At 45.9% G+C, this 18,318-nt stretch overlaps 2 protein-coding genes across 2 annotated transcripts in view; both read right to left on the bottom strand.

Moving 5' to 3' along the window:
- Positions 1-2,860: 2,860 nt before the first annotated feature.
- Positions 2,861-5,017, bottom strand: LOC135395338 (lysophosphatidylserine lipase ABHD12-like). Its single transcript, XM_064626570.1, has 2 exons — positions 4,853-5,017; positions 2,861-4,316 (listed from the first exon to the last, which is right to left on the bottom strand). The coding sequence occupies exon 2, from the start codon at positions 4,299-4,301 to the stop codon at positions 3,210-3,212; it is 1,092 nt and encodes a 363-aa protein (XP_064482640.1). The 5' UTR covers positions 4,302-4,316; positions 4,853-5,017; the 3' UTR covers positions 2,861-3,209.
- A 1,446-nt stretch (positions 5,018-6,463) lies between these two features.
- Positions 6,464-18,318, bottom strand: part of LOC135394124 (cysteine and glycine-rich protein 1-like) — a 32,558-nt gene continuing 20,703 nt past the window's right edge. Inside the window, exons 2-6 of the mRNA XM_064624646.1 lie at positions 17,537-17,657; positions 16,610-16,787; positions 10,493-10,646; positions 8,562-8,655; positions 6,464-7,551 (exon numbers count right to left, since the gene is read on the bottom strand). Of these exons, the coding sequence (XP_064480716.1) occupies positions 7,475-7,551; positions 8,562-8,655; positions 10,493-10,646; positions 16,610-16,787; positions 17,537-17,633 (600 nt within the window). The 5' untranslated portion in view covers positions 17,634-17,657 and the 3' untranslated portion in view covers positions 6,464-7,474. The remainder of the gene's footprint in view (positions 7,552-8,561; positions 8,656-10,492; positions 10,647-16,609; positions 16,788-17,536; positions 17,658-18,318) is intronic.

The raw sequence follows: 18,318 nt of genomic DNA, 5'->3' as shown, positions 1-18,318 counted from the left end.
GGTCCCTTGTACGTCAGGTATTGACTTACCACCTTCCAGTACTGCATCATCTCTGCCCCACATCTGAGCAACTGCTGGAGACCATTCTTGCGAAGAGCATCAAGACGTGCCTCGGCGTCCACAAGTCCACATCAACTGCTCTAGTCTTCGCGGAAGCCAAGGAGCCACCTGTACCCATCATGAGGCTTGATCAGTCTCTTAGCCACTATATGAGGCTGGCAACTCGCCACCATCGACACCCCTTAGTGCGCGCTTTGATTCGTCGTCCAGCGTCTGGGTACAGCCAAGCCGTTCTTGCCCACCGAAGCATCATCCCCAAGCACAAATCTCTGCCGAAGCACCCTGACCCACTATGGGCCCTGCCCACACCCCCTGTCCGTGTCGAGGTACCTGGAGTGTCCTCGAAGAAAGCTGCGTCGACGGTTGTTCTACGGCAGCTGACCTTGGCCGTACTTGACAGCGATAGAGGGAAGATTCAGGTTTTCACCGACGCATCAACGACGCGTTCCGGCTCTGCTTGCGCCTATGTGATCCCACAGTTGTCAGCTGAAGGATGTGCAAGGCTCTCACACCGCACGTCGGCGGCGGCGGCGGAACTGCACGCGATTTGTATGGCGCTTGGCTTCATAGCATCCTCTCCATCCCCAGCTCAGTGGTCCATCTACACCGACTCCAAAGCCGCCTTACAAGTCCTTCTCCACTCTACAGGATCGGGATGTCTGTCTCCAATGGTGCATGACGTCCTTGAAGTGTACACTTCTGCCGTATCACGGGGACATGACATCCAGTTGCAGTGGGTCCCTGGCCATTGCGGTGTCCCCGGAAATGAGGCTGCGGATGCAGCTGCCAGGCGTGCCCATCTAGCGCGTGGCGTTCGCACGCACCCCGTCTACTTCACAAGAGGGGATGCAAAGAGCACGATAAACGCAGTAGTGAAACGTCTGAGCGGGGAACACTGGCGTCGATGCGTCCCAGTTAACTCACTGCTGCACAAAGTGGATCCAGACCTGCAGTTTTTAATGCCCCCAGCGCTCCCCCGGGCCGTTACCTCCATCATTCACCGGCTACGTCTCAATGTGCCATATACCGGCCGCCTCCTCTTTAAACTTGGGAAGGTTTCCACACCGAATTGTTCCGAGTGCGGGGTATTGGAGGACACAGAGCATGTTATAGAAGCCTGCCCTCGATACAGAGAGCCTCGTCTTTCCCTCGAGGCGGCACTAGCCCGCCTCGACAATCGCCCTTTCTCCGTTGGGAAGGTTCTAGGCTGCTGGCCCGCCCAACACCAGGTGCCGGCATTGCGCGCTCTTGTGGACTTTCTTATCGCTTCGGACTTGCTGGACACTCTGTGAAAACTTCGGTGACACTGTGTCCGCACTATATCTGACATTGTGCAGTGAGTGATTCTCGGCGTCGAACGTCTCCCCCTTTCCTTTCCCCCGTCTTCCTTTATGCTTTATCCTGCTTGGTTGTTTGTTTGTTTGTCCTATTTTTCGTAGCTGACCTTTTTCTTTCTTTTTGTTTACCAACAAACGCGTTTTGGAGTAGCCAGTTCTGACTGGGTCGGGACTAACCTCTCCATATTTTTCTTTCTTTTCCAATTCAATGTGGGTATGTAGGGCGACGTGCTGGAGGCAGAGCATAAAACCGAGCCGGACCCGAAAATCGGAAAGAACCGTTATTTTTTGCCGAAACCGAACCAAACCGAAACGGCCGCCGCCATCTTGGAGCTGAACCGGAAACGAACCGGTTTCAAAGCAACGAGAGCTCGAGACTGACCGTGTTTGATCTTACCTACCTTAAGTGCCTCAACCTGTTCCAAGAGTGACCGGTTCATGCGACATTTTTTGCAAGCTGAGTCTCTGATACAAGCGGAAATGCATAGCTTCGCGACCAGCATGTTGGAAGGATAGTGAAGCTCATACCTGAACCGTTTGTAATAAGTGATCTCGTTCAAGCTCATTTGGGGATACAACAGAGTTTGTACTAATTCTTTACTCTTATGCTGAGAGAAATAAAGCTTTCGGAACTTTCCTACCTTTTATTTTTGGGGCATATACCTTGTACAATGAACCGGTTCGGAACTCCATATATGCGTCCTCCTGGAGGTGAACCGGAACCGAGTCATTATGCCTGGACCCGAACCGGGAAAAATTTCGGTTTGATGCTCTGGCTGCAGGCACCAGATTTACGTTCTGTTTGTTGTCATAGCACCGCGCGTAGTGTTTGAAGGTGGTATCTCCTGCGCGCACAAGTGTTATGCGTAAAGCTGACTTGCTGAATATGTCACGTTCAATTTGTGATGCAACAAATGCAGGACGCATCCCCACACATTTTTGAACAAATATCTCAGGTTTTGTGTGTGTGTGCGCTCGCGCACGTACAACTCTGGTCGGATGAACTATGATGAACTACGACAGCCTACGACACAGCGTTCTAGAAGTTGGCTGCTCCTGCTTTCAAAACAGCACCACGGTGAAGCATAATTGCTGGAGATATCAACCGCAAAGATATACAGACGTGTGCACATCTTTAATTCATTATGACCACCACGAAAACAACTGTGGCTGTGTGCGATGCACATTCGTGGAAAGATGGAGAGGGGGCAGCAGGGAGGAGAGGGCGACATGGAGTTAATGTGCGCCCTGGGCAGACTTCAGGGGGACGTGTGCCAATATCCATTTGCATAGCTCGCAGGGGAACCTGGGGAAAACCCCAGACAGCACCACCAGATATTCACATATTTTCAACATTTTTTTTAGATCATCCTCCATGCATGAGCCAGTGCAACATCTTCATCATCTTCTCCCCACAGTTAGTAGTGGAGGAAGCTTAATGTTTATTAAAGACAAACAAGGTCTAGTTTTAAAAATGTTTAATGTGGGATAAATCTGTAAAAACCAAAATAACTTGTAACAGGAATGTCAAACTAGTACACAGAGTAGTCACCATTCATAGGGCATTTGAGTATTGATATCAGTTCATTGTGTTTAGTGCCACACTTCAAAGCAGTGTTGCAAGAAAAGTAATCAGTAATGAAATAAATAAGATGCACATGCAACAACATGATCCTACGATCGTAAAAAACAGTTGGTCCTATGTTACGTGACTGAGTCAATAAATACAAATAAATAAATAAAAAAACAATACTGCAGAAATTGGCAGGAAACCTCGCGTAAAACGAAACACATAAATGCACTGTCATAAATTTATTGTGTCCACTTTCCGATGAACTTTGAGACCATGTTCGGGAAGTTGGGATCCTTGTAGATTCGTCTGTGGCCAGGACCGACGCTGCTGTCCACGTCGTAAAATTCTGCAGGTGGAACATCCGACCGACGATCCATCTTCAGTCTTTCGAACAATTTTCTACCTAGCTCGTATGGTACTAGAGGGTCATCTTTTGAATGCATCACCAACGTTGGTGCCGTGATTCGTCCAACCTTTTGTTCCGACTCGAAGTATGTACCGTCGTCTGCCAAACGTTCGACTAATTTTTCTGCTCCTGGAATGTATCGGAACGGCAGACCGAGCGGCCACTTCAATGCCGCCTCTTTCAAGCTGTTAAAGGGGGCTTCGAGAACAATCGCAGCTGGGTTATCGTGTTGAGCCGCAAAAATTTCACCCAGTTGGACAGCAACTCCGGTGCCGAGCGAATGGCCCCAGACGATGATTCGCGACCGTGGCACCCGCTCCTTCACCCAGTTGTACACTGCAAGTGAATCTTCGATGACACCTTTTTTCGACGGCATTACATTTGTAGAATCTCCAAAACCACGGTAATCAAATGTGATAACGTGAGCATCGACTTCACTCTGAGACAAAGTCTTGTAGAGTTGTACTCTGTAGTCCGTAGCCCTCGTCTCAGCGTGGCCATGGTAGTAGATGATCACGGGCCGGTCGTCGTCGAATTCTGTGTTTGGGTTGATCCCAGAGGAGCACCTCGACCACTGGCTTTTGGGCATGACGTGCCAAGTGCCCAGAAGCACATGATCGGTGGAGGCCACAAAGAAAGGACGGGTGACCGGAAGGCCATAGTACTCTGTGTTTGTGAAACTCGCGATCATCGGCCAGTTGATGTAGTGTCCGAAGATCATGAACCTACGGAACCAGCCGGAGAAGTAGAAGGCAGTAGGGAAGAGACCGTAGACGACAAAAAGTACGCCACCTAGGAGGTGCAATAATCGTCGAGAGCTCCTCTTCGATGGAAACAGGTAGGATACATATGACCGACATGGGAGTACGGCGTCATTGTGCTTGAGAATTTCAGTAGCCTGGGTGAGGGCACGCTTCCGCAGCATGGTTCAATTTTGATTCTGAAAATATTAAGTTCTCTACATGAGCACAAGCAGCATACACTACAGTAAGCCAACAAGGGATCGTCTGCGTATACGCAGCCTCAAAGTACATGTCAAGGCAAACTGTCTAAAATGAGGTCAGACAGCAAACTGCATGTCGAAATCGCGCTCTGCACTATATTCGCCAAAGTTGCTGGGTTTTTCAAAGAATGTTTATATATCCCAGTACCAGGCAAATTAATGACCGGAGGGGAAACGCTAAAGCAAAGTGAAAATTTGACATGCACAACATGTTCATTGAAAGCGAAACGTGGTGCTAGCTATATGCACGAAGCTACGCGTTGCATTATTACGAAGTAGCTGGTGAGTCAGCGACCGTCTAGATGATTCGAAGCTGAATAGCTATTTGTGGCACAGCGAAAGTGGCAAACAAACGTGCAGTACGATACGATGGAGAGCACACAAATCGAACCATGTGTACGCGACATTACCTCACTGGCGCAAGTACGAATAAAAATGCATTCATTTAATGAGAGACATGTGCTTTTCCATACCTTGTGAATGTGTACGGAGCTTAGTTGCAGAATTTCGATGACAACCAATTTCAAGTACTGTCAGGTGCCATCCACCAGCTCTCTTCGCAGATTCCTCGGTCTTTGCTAGGATTGGATTATAGACTGGATAGTGTTGGCTGGGCTGGGTAATTTTGTTTCCAGACGACGAGTAAAGTCCTGCAGCTGGCTAAACCACTGGGCTAAACTAAACTTTCCAGCATAGAAATGGTTTTCAGTGACTATCTTCTTTCATTAGAGTAGAGTGATTACACCTAATACCTTTTGAGTCATGGCAGACTCCCAAAAGGCAGTCGCAGAAACAAAAGGTAGAAAAAAAAATATTCTAAAATAAAACGTATCATATTGTTCTATTGTTCATCACGGTTTTCTTCTGCTTGTCAGTCTTTTGAGGTGTTCCCAACGTAGCAGGCGGCGCTGTATTCGTCTTAGTAGACTAGGTGGCGCAAGCTACCGCGCGCTCCAAATTGAAAAGCCACAGTATCCATCCATCCATAGCACGTCTCGTAACTTTCCATTTTCGGTATCGCGAAACAGCCTGGTGATGACATCCTCTGTCTTGCTCATTGGATTGTCGGTTAATGCCGCGAAGATTTGTATTTTGTCGAACTCCAGTAAAATATGTTTGAGGTTTTCACGTGCTTCGCCACATAGCGTACAGGTGGGATCGACCTCCCCAAAAAGTTCGTTCCTTCTGATATTTGACGATACGGGGATTCCGCAAAATGGCGTAACGAAATAGCGCGACAACATGACGAGGACACAAGAAAAGAGTGCACACAAGACGAGAGCTAACATGCAGCTGGAAAGTTCATTGACAACAGAACCCATACTAAGAGAGGGGGATATGGGTTTGTCACGTGTGGGTTTTGTTTTCAATAACACTTGCTGTTGTATATTAGCGGTTTTGTTTTTCGTGCACTCTCTTCTTGTGTCCTGGTGTTCTTGTCGCACTATTTCGTTTCCCCATGTGTCAACACGAACTCGCCCAGCACTATGTACCCTCATAAGGACCCCGCCCACGTTTACACTGGTGCTGTCGGACTTCGCCAAGAATCTCTATACACAGCGACAACAGAAAGCTTTTTTTTTTTTTTTCTTCTTCACGGAATTATTCGGTTTGCGCCGGAGATTATTTCGCATTTACATTTCATGCAAAGCTATTTCTCACATCCCAAATATGGCCATGACTAACGTTCTGTCGCCAGTGAGTGGTTAAAGAAATCCGTCCCCGAAAGACGTCAACGCATACGAAATGAGTCTCTATATCCCCCCAGTATCGAAAAGCCCCCTAAAACGCGATTCCAGCTACTGACCCAGTGGTACATGAATCCGATGGCTTCTGTCTTCACTCTTGCTAGACGCGCAGAATATAAGTTTCGGGCAAGGAAACAAAACCCCCTCCTTGTGCCCAGGTTCGCTTACCTGCTGCCTGAGTGTTCCTCAGGTGCACAGTCCGTCCTTTCCCCCTGTAGGCAGCTGCGGGCATATAGCCAGACAAGTAGCTCAGTAAATAACATTACCAACACGCACTTCTGAACTTTTGTCGTCCGTTCTGTACTTGCAAGACTAACAGAATGACATAATACGTGCTAGATTTTGTTGGAAATGTTTATTGTACAATACAAATGCAATTTAAAATAAAAAAACCAAGATTACAACAAAGTGAATCTACAGTTGGCGATACCACGTTGCCAATATTTCTTGCAAACGTGGAAGACCTGCTAATATACAAATGCGTAATAGGCTGCTATATGTTCTTTGGTTACACAGTTCACGAAGCAGTGAGCAGTAACAGTCTGGTTAACATATCTCAAGTATTTGATGCTGTCATTGTGTATATATTGCTACCAAAGACGAGGAATAAAAACAAAAGTTTAACACGTACAGGAAAACATACTAGTAAACTAGTGGTTAAGCGGTACAACCCTAATTAATTATGGTTAATAAATAGACAATGCTCATGACACACCGATCTTCATTTAGCCACGGCCAAAGCGGGACAATTAATTTCTGAACATTCTGCGACCTACAGGTTTGTGAATGTGCAGGTAATGGTAATGTGGTGCATAACATTCTTCATGTACAGTGACATAGTTCATGTGGACTGCACTTTTGCAGCAGCACTGTACAACGGAGCTTTCAGAAGTCATGCCCGGTATTCTCATCTGGAGCAATGAAGGACGTAAAGCTGTATGTAGCTGCATTCGAAGGCACAATATAAAGTTAGGAGCGTACAAACTCCTGCTTTTGAAATGGTTCTACAGTATGTGAATGTATATTATGTAGCAAAGGTATATATTACAAAATATATTTGTTATTGCTCTTTAAATGGTGCAGATTGTAACTCATCTGCTGTTGGTCCCATTAGCAGCTGTTAAGTAGTAACAATAATTTAAAAAAAGAGGGAATGCTACTGAAATGTTTGAGTGAAGTGACCCCATGTTGAGGCACAGTTATGTGCTTGTACTTTTTATGTGTTTTACTGCAGGAAGTAGTTGAGGAGACAAAAAGGCAACATCTCCTATGGGGATGATGAAAGAGAAGGAAAATTGTGAATCTCTGAACAAAGAATGTGGTTCAGAAATTTCTTGACACGATAACTCAGGGTGCCACCTGAAGAACGCCGGGTCCAATGCCGAAGCCATATCCCTTGGGCCCAAAGTTTTTGCCATAGCAAGCTGGAAAAAAAAAGTGATTGGAACAAGAAAAAGTTGAGATGTTAGTCCCAAAGCACTCTGGACTGGCTACACCAGGATACATTAATTACGGCTCCCTATACATAAAGCAAATGAAGGAAAGGAGGGCAGGGGAGAAAGAAGACAGGCCACAGGTCTAGAAAACACATGGAATACATTGGAACAATCACCACAAGCTTATGCACAAAATGGAAGTCCAAAAGGAAAGTTTGACACAATTGGACCATTGGCACGTGGTGCCAGAGGCAACAGTGCAGGAGGATAGTTCAATGCACAAGGAAAAAAAAAAAAAGTGCACACTGTCATGTAGGTCAGTGGTTCTCAAGCTGGGTCTTATGAAACTCCTCTGAACGGCCTTGGGAACTTCCTAATAACCTCATAATTGGGATTGTAATTTCTTCAAGCTTGTAGACTTCAGCTGTGAACAAGCAGTAAAAGGAAGCTACACTCCAGAATATACTCTATTCAAATTGGCATCATTTTTAGATGCCCAACTCTACCTCACCACTTCTTTGCAGTTCCTCATGAGAGAATTTTGAGAGCTACACAAAAGCGTGTTCTCTCTTCTCAATAATTTCTTGATGGTTTGTAAGAAAGTATAATTGGGGCCACACGTTTTTGTGTGTGTTAAATAATTGATATGAGAAGGTGCACGCCACATGGGATCACGTAATACTTGTAAGATCATTGCAGTCCTAGAAGGGGATTATACTTTCTCAACGTTTCGATAAATAACTACAAAAGATAAGAAAGAACTTCATCAAAATCTTGATTCTTAGCGAGTCCCATGTTCCCCACCAAAACCAAAGAGTGTTGTAATCTAGGAAAGCAGTTTGCGAATTCACAACCAAAAGATGGTACACTGGATCATAATGAGACACCTATAATTATACTGATCAGATCTGCATTTTCTGTACGTGAGTGTGTATGGCAAACAAATTTATGACGATTGTTGTATAACAAACTGTTAAGCATGGTGAAGGAAAACTCACTTTTGCAGTAGATATCTCCTTCCCTTTCACAGAGAATTGTAGACTCTAATCTCTTGTTGCATGCCTGGCAGGTGAAGCAGGAAATGTGCCACGCCTTGAAAGAACAAAGTTTGATTGGTTTTACAAGGTTGTTCTCCGAAATGTTTAGAGGTGCACGCGGGTGCGGTTATATACGCGTGCCCACGCGACATCCTCGTTTGCGGATTGAAATATAAGGTGTTGGAATCCGCGATAAAAACGCCTGTGCGGTGCCCGTGGATATGGGCATTTTATCATGCGCAAATAAGCATTAGGCCCAGTTCCCCTACACTCTTAACGCTCCCAGCCAACCATCATCTGTAATGATATCATTATCTGCCCTGATTTGTTGAAAACGGGAAGCGTACGCCTTTTTTGTGACACTTATGCTGTTCATAACTGTCACAGAAAAGGCGTACGCCATTTCATATAAATATATATATCATTATAGATGATGGTTGGCTAGTAGCGTGCTATGCGGTGAAGTTCATTTTTAAGAGTGTACGATGACGCAGGACGCGACTTCGCTTGCGGGCGGCGGGAGTCGACGCGTATATCCGGCGCTCTTGCCAATGACATGACATGTTCAAACCACGCCTTCTCGTGTTTGGTCTGCTGGTTTCCGCCTTTGTCGGGGCAGTTTCTTCGTATTACTTCAATTCCCTGACACTTGCACCATAAAGACCGTTAAAAGTACGCTCTTAAAAATGAACTTCACCGCATAGCACGCTTCTAGCCAAACATAGTCTCGAATGACATCGTTCTTTCCTCTGGTTTGTTGAAAACGCGAGGCGTACGCCGTTTCTTTTTCTTTTTTTTTTGTGACACTTATGCAGTTCATAATTGTCATAAAAATGGCGTACGCCTCGCGTTCCCGTCAAATCAGGGGGAGGGGGATATGTTTATTAAGAAAAAAGAAAGGTCAGCCAGACGGAGGTCGGCTTGCTATTCCAAAAAAAAATGGAAAATGGGGGAAGAAAAGAAAGGGAGAAGAAAAAAGGAGAAAAGAAAAGGGGAAGACAAAGAAGAAAAGAGAAGGAAGGGGAGAGAACGACGTCTTTCGAGATGATGATCGGCTAGCAACCGTCACATATATTCGTGTGAAATACTGTATAGTAATTTTCGCGAGGAACTAATTTTCGCGAAATTCGCGAGCGCTCCTTTCTTCGCGAATATAAAGTTGCGCGGAATATTCGAACCAATGACAGGAAAATACGCGAACGAAATATGTAACTTTTATCCAGGACGCTGAGGCAACTTATGCATGCGGTTTACGAATCCCGCGCGGATGTCAGCATCCCGTGATTCTAGTTCTTCTAAGCCTGGATCATCCAGCAAGTGTGTATGGGTTTAAGCACGCTGCCACACGGATTGGCTTTTGTAAAAGTTACCGGGATGACAGGAATGGCGGGAGACAGTGCAATTCGGCAATGGCCCAGATACCCGCCAAGTAAGGACACCTAATCGCAGTCCTCTCAGTCAGAAGGGCTCAAACGGTAGACGGGTTATCACCCATTTATGATACCTTTGGGTACCTTCCTGGATTTTCAAGATGGAGGGCACCTATATATAAGACGCCTGGTGCAGGGTTGACGCACCGCAGTACCGCGAATTCAAGGTTACGTGAATAATTGCCTGATCCTGGCTCCTCACAAATTCGCCAATTATTGAGCCCGCGAATTTAATCGCTCATACAGTAGTATATCATTAATCGGGACATTTGGGGAGAGGGATGGTGCTGAGGATCCCTGCCTCGTCCTGCAACCTGGAACAATAAGCGCATATTTGTGTTGGCGAAACACCACCTCTGCCAAATAAAACGGATGCTTTTCGTTGTGATGTACGCGATAAAGTCGTGCACATAAAGAGTTGTTGTTGTCATTGTGGATGTACACAGTGGTGACGAAACTTACAGCTCCTCCTCCCATCTTCTTTTCTGCCATGTAGACAGCCTTTTTGCAACGAGGACAGATGTCTGCTCCTCCCCAACGTGGCTGTGGAGCTGTTACTGGTTTTACCGCTCCGTTCCGCGGCGCCACGTGAGCTTGCGCTGTTGCTGGGATATTTCTGGAGGAAACAGACATAAATGAGTTCTGGTTCATGCTTGCATCGCACCACCTTACGCGGATGACACGTTTGCCACACCGCTCGCGATCCGCCTCCGCAGTAGTGCTTCACTTTCATATCCGCGTCCGAAAAGTGGAACGCTTCATTTGTATCCGCACTCGAAGAAAATAGGGTGCGAAAAGGTGGTAACTTCTATAGTTACCACCTAGGCCAACATAGCGTCTGATAAAGGATGTTAAAGGATGGTAAAAGCAATCATCATATATCCAAATCGCTACAAAAACGCGTACGCCTCCTCGCTCACAGAGTCAGAAGCAGTAACCTTATAATTCGTGGCAACGGTTGGCGGACAACGTGCTATGCGGTGAAGTTCTGTTTTGAGAGTAAGGTAGCAGATAGAACTTTGCAACCTTTTAGGCGACAACTATTACCTCCTAAAAGGTGTAACTACTCCACCCTTTTTTCTTAAGAGTGCGAGCTGCACGATCCGCATCGTTCCCGCAAGCAAACGACAGAATGCACAGATGATGTGTCAGTATGAAACTGCCTAGAGGTTCATATTGCAGAGAGGCGATCTTATTATTTTACATAATTTTTTACTTTTGCGTTGCCAGAAAGTTCGTTTGCCGTCTGTGCGTGCGAAAGAGGTCACTACAAAGTTTTTAAATACAAGAACACATCGTTCAGTCATTTATCAAGGCTTTTTTTTTTCTGCGAAGAAAGAGGACACGAAGTTGATGTTGATCAGAACAACCGAATCCCCCCAGGTCACTTTTTTTTCTTATTCCGTGTTAGCGCCGCGAAGCAACTGTGACTATGAGCGGCGTACAGGCGTAGACAGATGGAGAGAGGACAGCAGGAAGGAGTGGGGGCGGTTAGTACGCGTTCTATGTCGACTTCAAGGGGAACTGGGCCGACATTCGCGTGGAAAGCCTGCCAACAAACCCAGGAAAGCCATCAGACAGCACACTGCCGGTGATACGATTCGAACCCACCACCATATCCAGTCTTCAGCACGACCTAGGCTATAACATCAACGGGCGGGAGCCCGAGGTCGTGCCAAAGAATGGGAGGTTCGTCCGAAGTTCTCCCTAGTTACCCGACAGACGTCGGTGCAGTCCCCCCGAAGTCGGCCCAAGACGCTCACTAAGTTCGCTGTCGGCCACACCTTCCTGCTGTCCTGTCCCTCCACCGCTCATTCACATCCACAGTTACATCGCCGTACAAGCACCGATTTTTTAGTAAAAACACCAAACTTCTTAAACATAGGTTCTTTTGTTTCGCATGACAATGATGGCCACGCGCGATGCTGACTCGCATAAGCGTTGTTGCAAAAGTCTGGGGGTTTTCGGAGGCCACAAACGAAAACAATGATATTCGCGAAGCGACGACAGGCAATGAAATTAACATCCGTTTATCGGCGTTGCATACAGAAGGAACGGTGACCTTGTGCAGCGACGCGCAAACACTGGATGTAAACTATAAAGGTGCCATTTACGTTTCATGCCCTTCCGCTGAGCGTTGTTTTAGTTTTCCTTTCCGGTCGTCCAAATGAGGCTTCGAGAGAGCACGCACCCCATGCGGGCGTATAAATACTGCCGTACTTCCTTATTTTCGGTATCTAACCATAAACACCTATACAGGAATAAAGTAGCAGTTCCCCGAAAAATGTAAATCAAGTTTGTATATCTCACGAATTTGCTATTATTGCGTAGGTGCCAATGTGCTTGTTTGTTACCGACGGGCAGCGCAATAACTTGAACAAGTCAATGTGACTATTCACACGTATAGTTTTTTTTTTTTTTTCAACATCAACATCTGTATGTTTTGGAATGGATAAAAAAAAACACTGTCTCCTGAAACGGCCTTTCATGGATGGGAAAAGCGGCCTTTTTTTTTTATTCTGCTTTATTTATTTATTTTATTTCAAGGAAACGGAAAACAGGCGGGGCAAGTCGCGCAACACTAGGCGTGAAAACGCTGTACAAAAGTTATGAAAGTGGTAAGAGCATTGTTTTTCGTCGACGTCACGAAGAAGGATCACGCGTCACGCGCGCTTGCAATAAGCTGGCGTCGTACTTTACCCCGGTGAGCCGCACCATTATTTCCTGGCCGTCTTCCCTCTCTTCCGGCAATTCCGCGTGAAAGCAAGCATTCAAAATTGTCGTCACAATAGTAGGTCTTAATAGTGTTCTTGGATCTCACCGACGGGAGGAAAGAACAGCGTGACTCGGGAAAACAATCGTTATATTTGGAGAAGAAAAATGTCAAAGACCCTCCGTTACGTCGATATACTTCGAACTCTGCAAAGGCATCACGTACTTTTTGGGTAGTACACTTCACCCTAAAAACAACACGACCGCATAACGCTCTGCAGTGATTTCCCCAGAAATTCAGGGGGGCGTGACGAGCTTTCAAGGGGGGGGGGGGTATGCTTGGGGAGTTTTTCTTAGACACGGAAAGGACCGTGGCACAATGGTGACATCTCTGCATAGCTTTCCCGTTTTATTTGTACGTGTTATTACGTTAGAACACAGTACATTAGAATACAGATTCATTATGAACGGCATCATTAAGATGCATAATCACACGACCGACGAAGAAAAAAGACTAGCAGCATGTCTCACGAAGCTCAATTAATTTCCAGCAATCAACGGTGAAAACATTAGACGAAAAAAGCGGAATACCTCGCTTGATTGAGTTGGGCGCAAATGGTTCTTGATGATCCACATTGAGTTTGCGTGCCTGCACGCATTTTGCTCGTATATGCGCGCAATATATATGCAATGCATGTATATGCATATACGAGCATGACTGCGGTCCTACAGCCCAAGTGTGACAGTACAGGATGTAATTCGCTGCGCCGGACTCTCTACCAGCACGTGTTGGTGGCCGAGCTGTGGGTGGGGTCACTTGAGACATTTCGGGGGGGGGGGGTGCAAAAATGCAGGGGGGTGCAGGAAAATCCCTGACACTCTGACAACCAACCATCATCCAGAGGATCATCGTTGTCGAAAACGGGAGCCGTACGCCTTTTAGTGACACTTACGCAGTTACGTTGCGTCACGTAAAAGGCGTACACCCCGCACTTTACGAACAGTAGCGTTCCGTGCAATGATTGGTCTACAAAGTGTTACGTGGTGTTACGTCTAAGCGTGGCTTCCTTAGAAGCCTATATGTGAGGCCGACAACGGCGAGCCCTTTCACAAGCAGCACCACAACCACCCTTAGAAGTCGGCCCAGGACACACATTCCCCAGGGCGTAAGTCGTGACGTTGCCCACCTCTGTGAGGCCGACAACCGCGAGCCCTTTCACCATCACCACCACCACCACCGCCTAAGCGTGGCCGACTAGGGGCAGGCAGTTCCATCATCATCATCATCACCCCCCCCCCCACCTCTGTTCTAAGAGTCCACGGCCTCCAGACAGTACGCAGTTCTACTCCCAACACACACTGTTCACCACCGATTTCGTCTGCAGCAAGTTAGGCAGGTTTGCCAGCAGAGAGCTGGGTCAGCTGCCAGCTGGGTTACTCGTGCCGTTCAGAGATCACTACAGCTCTCGAGGAAAGCAGACGCGAACAGCTCGGTTATTTTTGGCTATTATGGTTTCGTCATTTCATTATATGGTCATTCTGCCACACTGCAGCAGTGCAGACCACAATGAGTTACACTGTCGTGACAACCTTCCTTTCACCTTTGGCACGTCCTACGTCTCCTGACGTTGATGGCGATGTCCACCGATGGGAACTGTATAGGGACTGAAAACGTTTGCTGAAATACTTCACATCATTACTATATAGGGTCAATGCGCCCGTGCACCGCCTCGAATGCAGTGATCCTGTCGGAAACCCGAAATGTACGTAGGTGAATCATATTCTCTTAGTCCCGAGTCTTAGCATCGCGAAGCGACTGTGGCTATAAAAGGTGTATAGACTTGAGCAGATGGAGAGAGGAGACAACGTGAATAATATGCGTCCTGGTCCAACCTCAGGGGAAGGTACCTGTCTCGAAAGTTGGTCAGAAATGTCAGGGACAACCTGAAACTGTACAGCCACTGGTGGCATTCGAACACGCCACCTCAGAGTCTTTAGCCATGATCTTGGGGCTGCCAACGAACGGAAACATTTGCCGCTTGTGCGTCACTCGAACGAATGGAGTAATTTCGAAAATATAACGTCGTATAACTGATACGCCTAATTTAATGTTGCATTGTGAGAAACGATGTTTTAATCTCGAGTGCATTGTATTGGCAGAAAAATAGGTAGAGTTTGATGCGTCAACCGATGAATCCTGCTATGCCCATTCTAGGAAAAAAAAAAAAAAAAAAAAACATCTGGCACGCAAGCGCGAGCCTACAAGAAATAGAGAGTGTTTGAATTGGTCGCCCAACGAAGCTTCAATCATTTTCGCCATACCCGCGCGTTTTAGTTTTTCTGGATTCCGTTGACTCTCTGTTGAACGTGCCCCTAACCTATTTTGCCAAAAGCAGCCGAGAACGCCAGTAATACGATAGCCACGTATCGCGGTACGTTTCAGTACGGCGAGATTTAAGACCAATCTTAGTTGGAGTAAATGAATTCGCAGGCCGTTCACTGTGGCGCTGCTCGTGGTCATAGAATTCTCCTGACCTACAGAGCCCCAATTACGAGCCGGCATTGAGACTTTTTTTTTTTTTTTTTTGTTGTTGTCTGAAACCATTTTTGGGCGAACAATAAAGAAAATAGCAGAGGCTGTAGCACCTGTGGTGATATTACGTCGTGCGACTATTTCCGGCAGCAGGAAAAGAAATCTCGTCTAACCTAGATAGCCATTATGATACGCATCTTCACAAATACGTTTTTCTAACCTCCCCATCTTTTAAAATTGCTCCGTGCGATCCCGTGTTTTACTTCCTGTACCAAGCTATATATTTTCAGTGTGTTGAGAAACTTTGGCAGGAGCTAGGTGCGTACGATGCTTTCACGAAACCAGTTCACGCGGCATTACGCATAATTTGAACTATGCCTCGATTAAATTACGCGTATTTAGGACACTGAAAACGCAAAATTGTCCGTAATTCTTCCGCGAGAAGACTTCATGAAATCATCTTCGCTTCGAGAACATCTTACAACGAAGAAGCCTTGGAGTTTCCAGTTTCTGGTGGCTTACGACGCGAAACGCTCGTATTGTGTTGCTCGCCGTTGTGTCTTTATTGTTCTTGGTAGTATGTATTGTGAGAACAGAGTATGGAACAATGACCATTGCGAAGCGGCGGGTTTTATTCGGAGGCTGAATCCCAAGAATCCGGCAGCAATAATGAGGTTGATGAAGCGGTCTTCTTCACAATAATGCTTTCTAGATTTTGTTTTGTAGTGTTATACTGTTGATATCAGTTTGTAATGATGAAGTTAACGATGTTTAGCTTCACATTATCGGTGAACCTTACCGGTGAGCCTTCGGTATTCAAACTGAGAATTCAAGAATGTAAAGAACGACCTCGATCCACATTCAGCTACCCCGCCGCTGTCTGGCTTTTTCGACGACTGTCATATTTCAGCTATCTTATTCATGAGAGTAGGCCTAAGCGCAAGCCTAAGCCTGAAACCTAAGCGCCTTAAGTCAATGCGAACGCCGTTTTATTACTCGTATTCAATTCAGATGTGCTTCTGTAGGGGCCGGCCAACATCCCACCGCGCCCATTTCGCTTATGGACTCAACAGAGAATCTCAAGAGCTGCCCTGATGTCCGAAACTCAGTGTAACGCGTCTCAAGCAAGTAAAGTAACTAGATTGAGCTGTAAGTTATAAAGATTCATTTTAAATTTTTTATTGAAATATTTTTATTTTATTTTTACGCTCTTCCTTCTTTTGAACGTCGGTGCATGCTAGAATGCTCGTAAACATCATATAGAGCTGAAGCGGCAAATGATGAGAAATTGTCATAGAAAGGATTGGGTTTGAAGTAGAAATAAGGACACTTACGATGTGGGTGGTCCATGCCTGTATTTATCGCCGGTATCCATGGAGAGCACACCAGCGCCACCACCGTAGCCATAACCCTTTGGGCCGAACAACTTTCCGTAACACGACCGGCAGTAGATGTTACTTTCGTGCTCTGTCAGGTTGCTGCTGTCCAACTTTCTGTGACAGTCAGGGTTTGCTATAGAAAGAGGTCATAAGCGTTCAAAGACGTCGAAACTGGAGAACAACCATTAAAGACGTAAGAGAAAGAGGTAATTAAGTGAACCATCTTAGCATAGCATAGCATCCAAGCATAGGAACGTGACTGAATGCCCGACGCCAGCGGAAAAGGTCAGTGACGTACAAGTAGGAACCGAGTTTTTCGGGTAAATCCCAATTTCACCCGATATTTATCTTTCCCGATATCTATCCCCCGCATCCACATTTCTATGTTGTCTATTAAGAAATAGCAGCAGACTTCTATACCCCACTTTACACTTGGGTGTTACTCCCTCGTTGGTGTGCACTGATAGCATTTCTGAAAGATATCGAGGCGGACAAATTATTCTCAGCGGTAAAAACATTTACAGCTTGCAGTCCGAAAAAGGCAGACGATACGAAAGGGGTGGACACATCACTGAACGTTCATCCCTTCGTTTCGATTGTTTTTAGGACAGCCCTGTAAAGGTTTTTTTTTTTCGTTTTTAACCATGAATCGTTACCAACAGGCCCATATTCTCACACTCATGAAAATTATGTTCACTCTTTGGGTCGTTGACGGTACCTAAATCTGATCGGACTCCCTGTCACATATATCTTTCCTCAGTGGAGTAGCAAGCATGTTTTTCTCTTTTCGTTTTTTTTTTTTCCTTTCCTTCCCGTTATCGCCAGTAGTATACGCATTAAACTCGAAAGACCCAGGCCGACAAAGTTCTGGAGTGGTCTTACCGCAGGAGAAGCACTTGATGTGCCAGTGCTTTCCGATGGCGATCTTCTCCTCATTGAAGAAGACGGAAGTGTTGCAACGTGGACATATTCCAGGCATGATGTCTGTTCTTTATACTGTCACCTACGCAGATAAAAAATAAGAAGAGCGTAAACGCGGACGTGATGGTCCAGAAACTCCGCGATGAAGAAAGGCAACCACGTCGTCTCTGTTGCCCACGCTCAGACATTTTCTTTTCTGTTTTTAACTATAGAGATCTCCTACGGAGGCTCTTCCTTAGTAAAGTTATAAACGACATTGCCAAGCAAATTTTTATCCGGCGCCATTGTTCGTGGGATTCCGGGGCAAGGTCGAAACATGTCTACGTTTCATGCATTGGGATGAATGCTCTCTTGATGCTCAAAATCTATGCTCGTACACCCTTGTTCTTCCCAAAATTGTGCTTCCTTCCTACTTATGCTCAGAACGAAAAGTGAACTCACAAGTAAAAGGCGAAATTAATATGCGAAATAAGGAATAAAACGGTGAAAGCGAATATCGGTGGTTATTAACGCAACGCTTTCCTTACATTTTTTCGTTGGAGCAGCGACTGGTAACACTTGAGCTTGTTGTTATAAACTGCAAAGTACCGGCAATACCAGGCAATATCGCACACTGCTCTTTTTGTTGCAACATTATTTTGCAATAATTTCGTCTAACAGAGGAGTGAGTCCGTTTCACCCGTCCTTACCAAGCAAGCAGGTCAACACGAAACGACCAGAAATTAAAACGAGCAATTTGAAGT

This window comes from Ornithodoros turicata, chromosome 5, assembly GCF_037126465.1.
Source record: "Ornithodoros turicata isolate Travis chromosome 5, ASM3712646v1, whole genome shotgun sequence".
Taxonomy (NCBI): Eukaryota; Metazoa; Arthropoda; class Arachnida; order Ixodida; family Argasidae; genus Ornithodoros; species Ornithodoros turicata.
The sequence above is the reverse complement of the archived record's forward strand: the minus strand, read 5'-3'. Positions and strand labels throughout refer to the sequence as shown.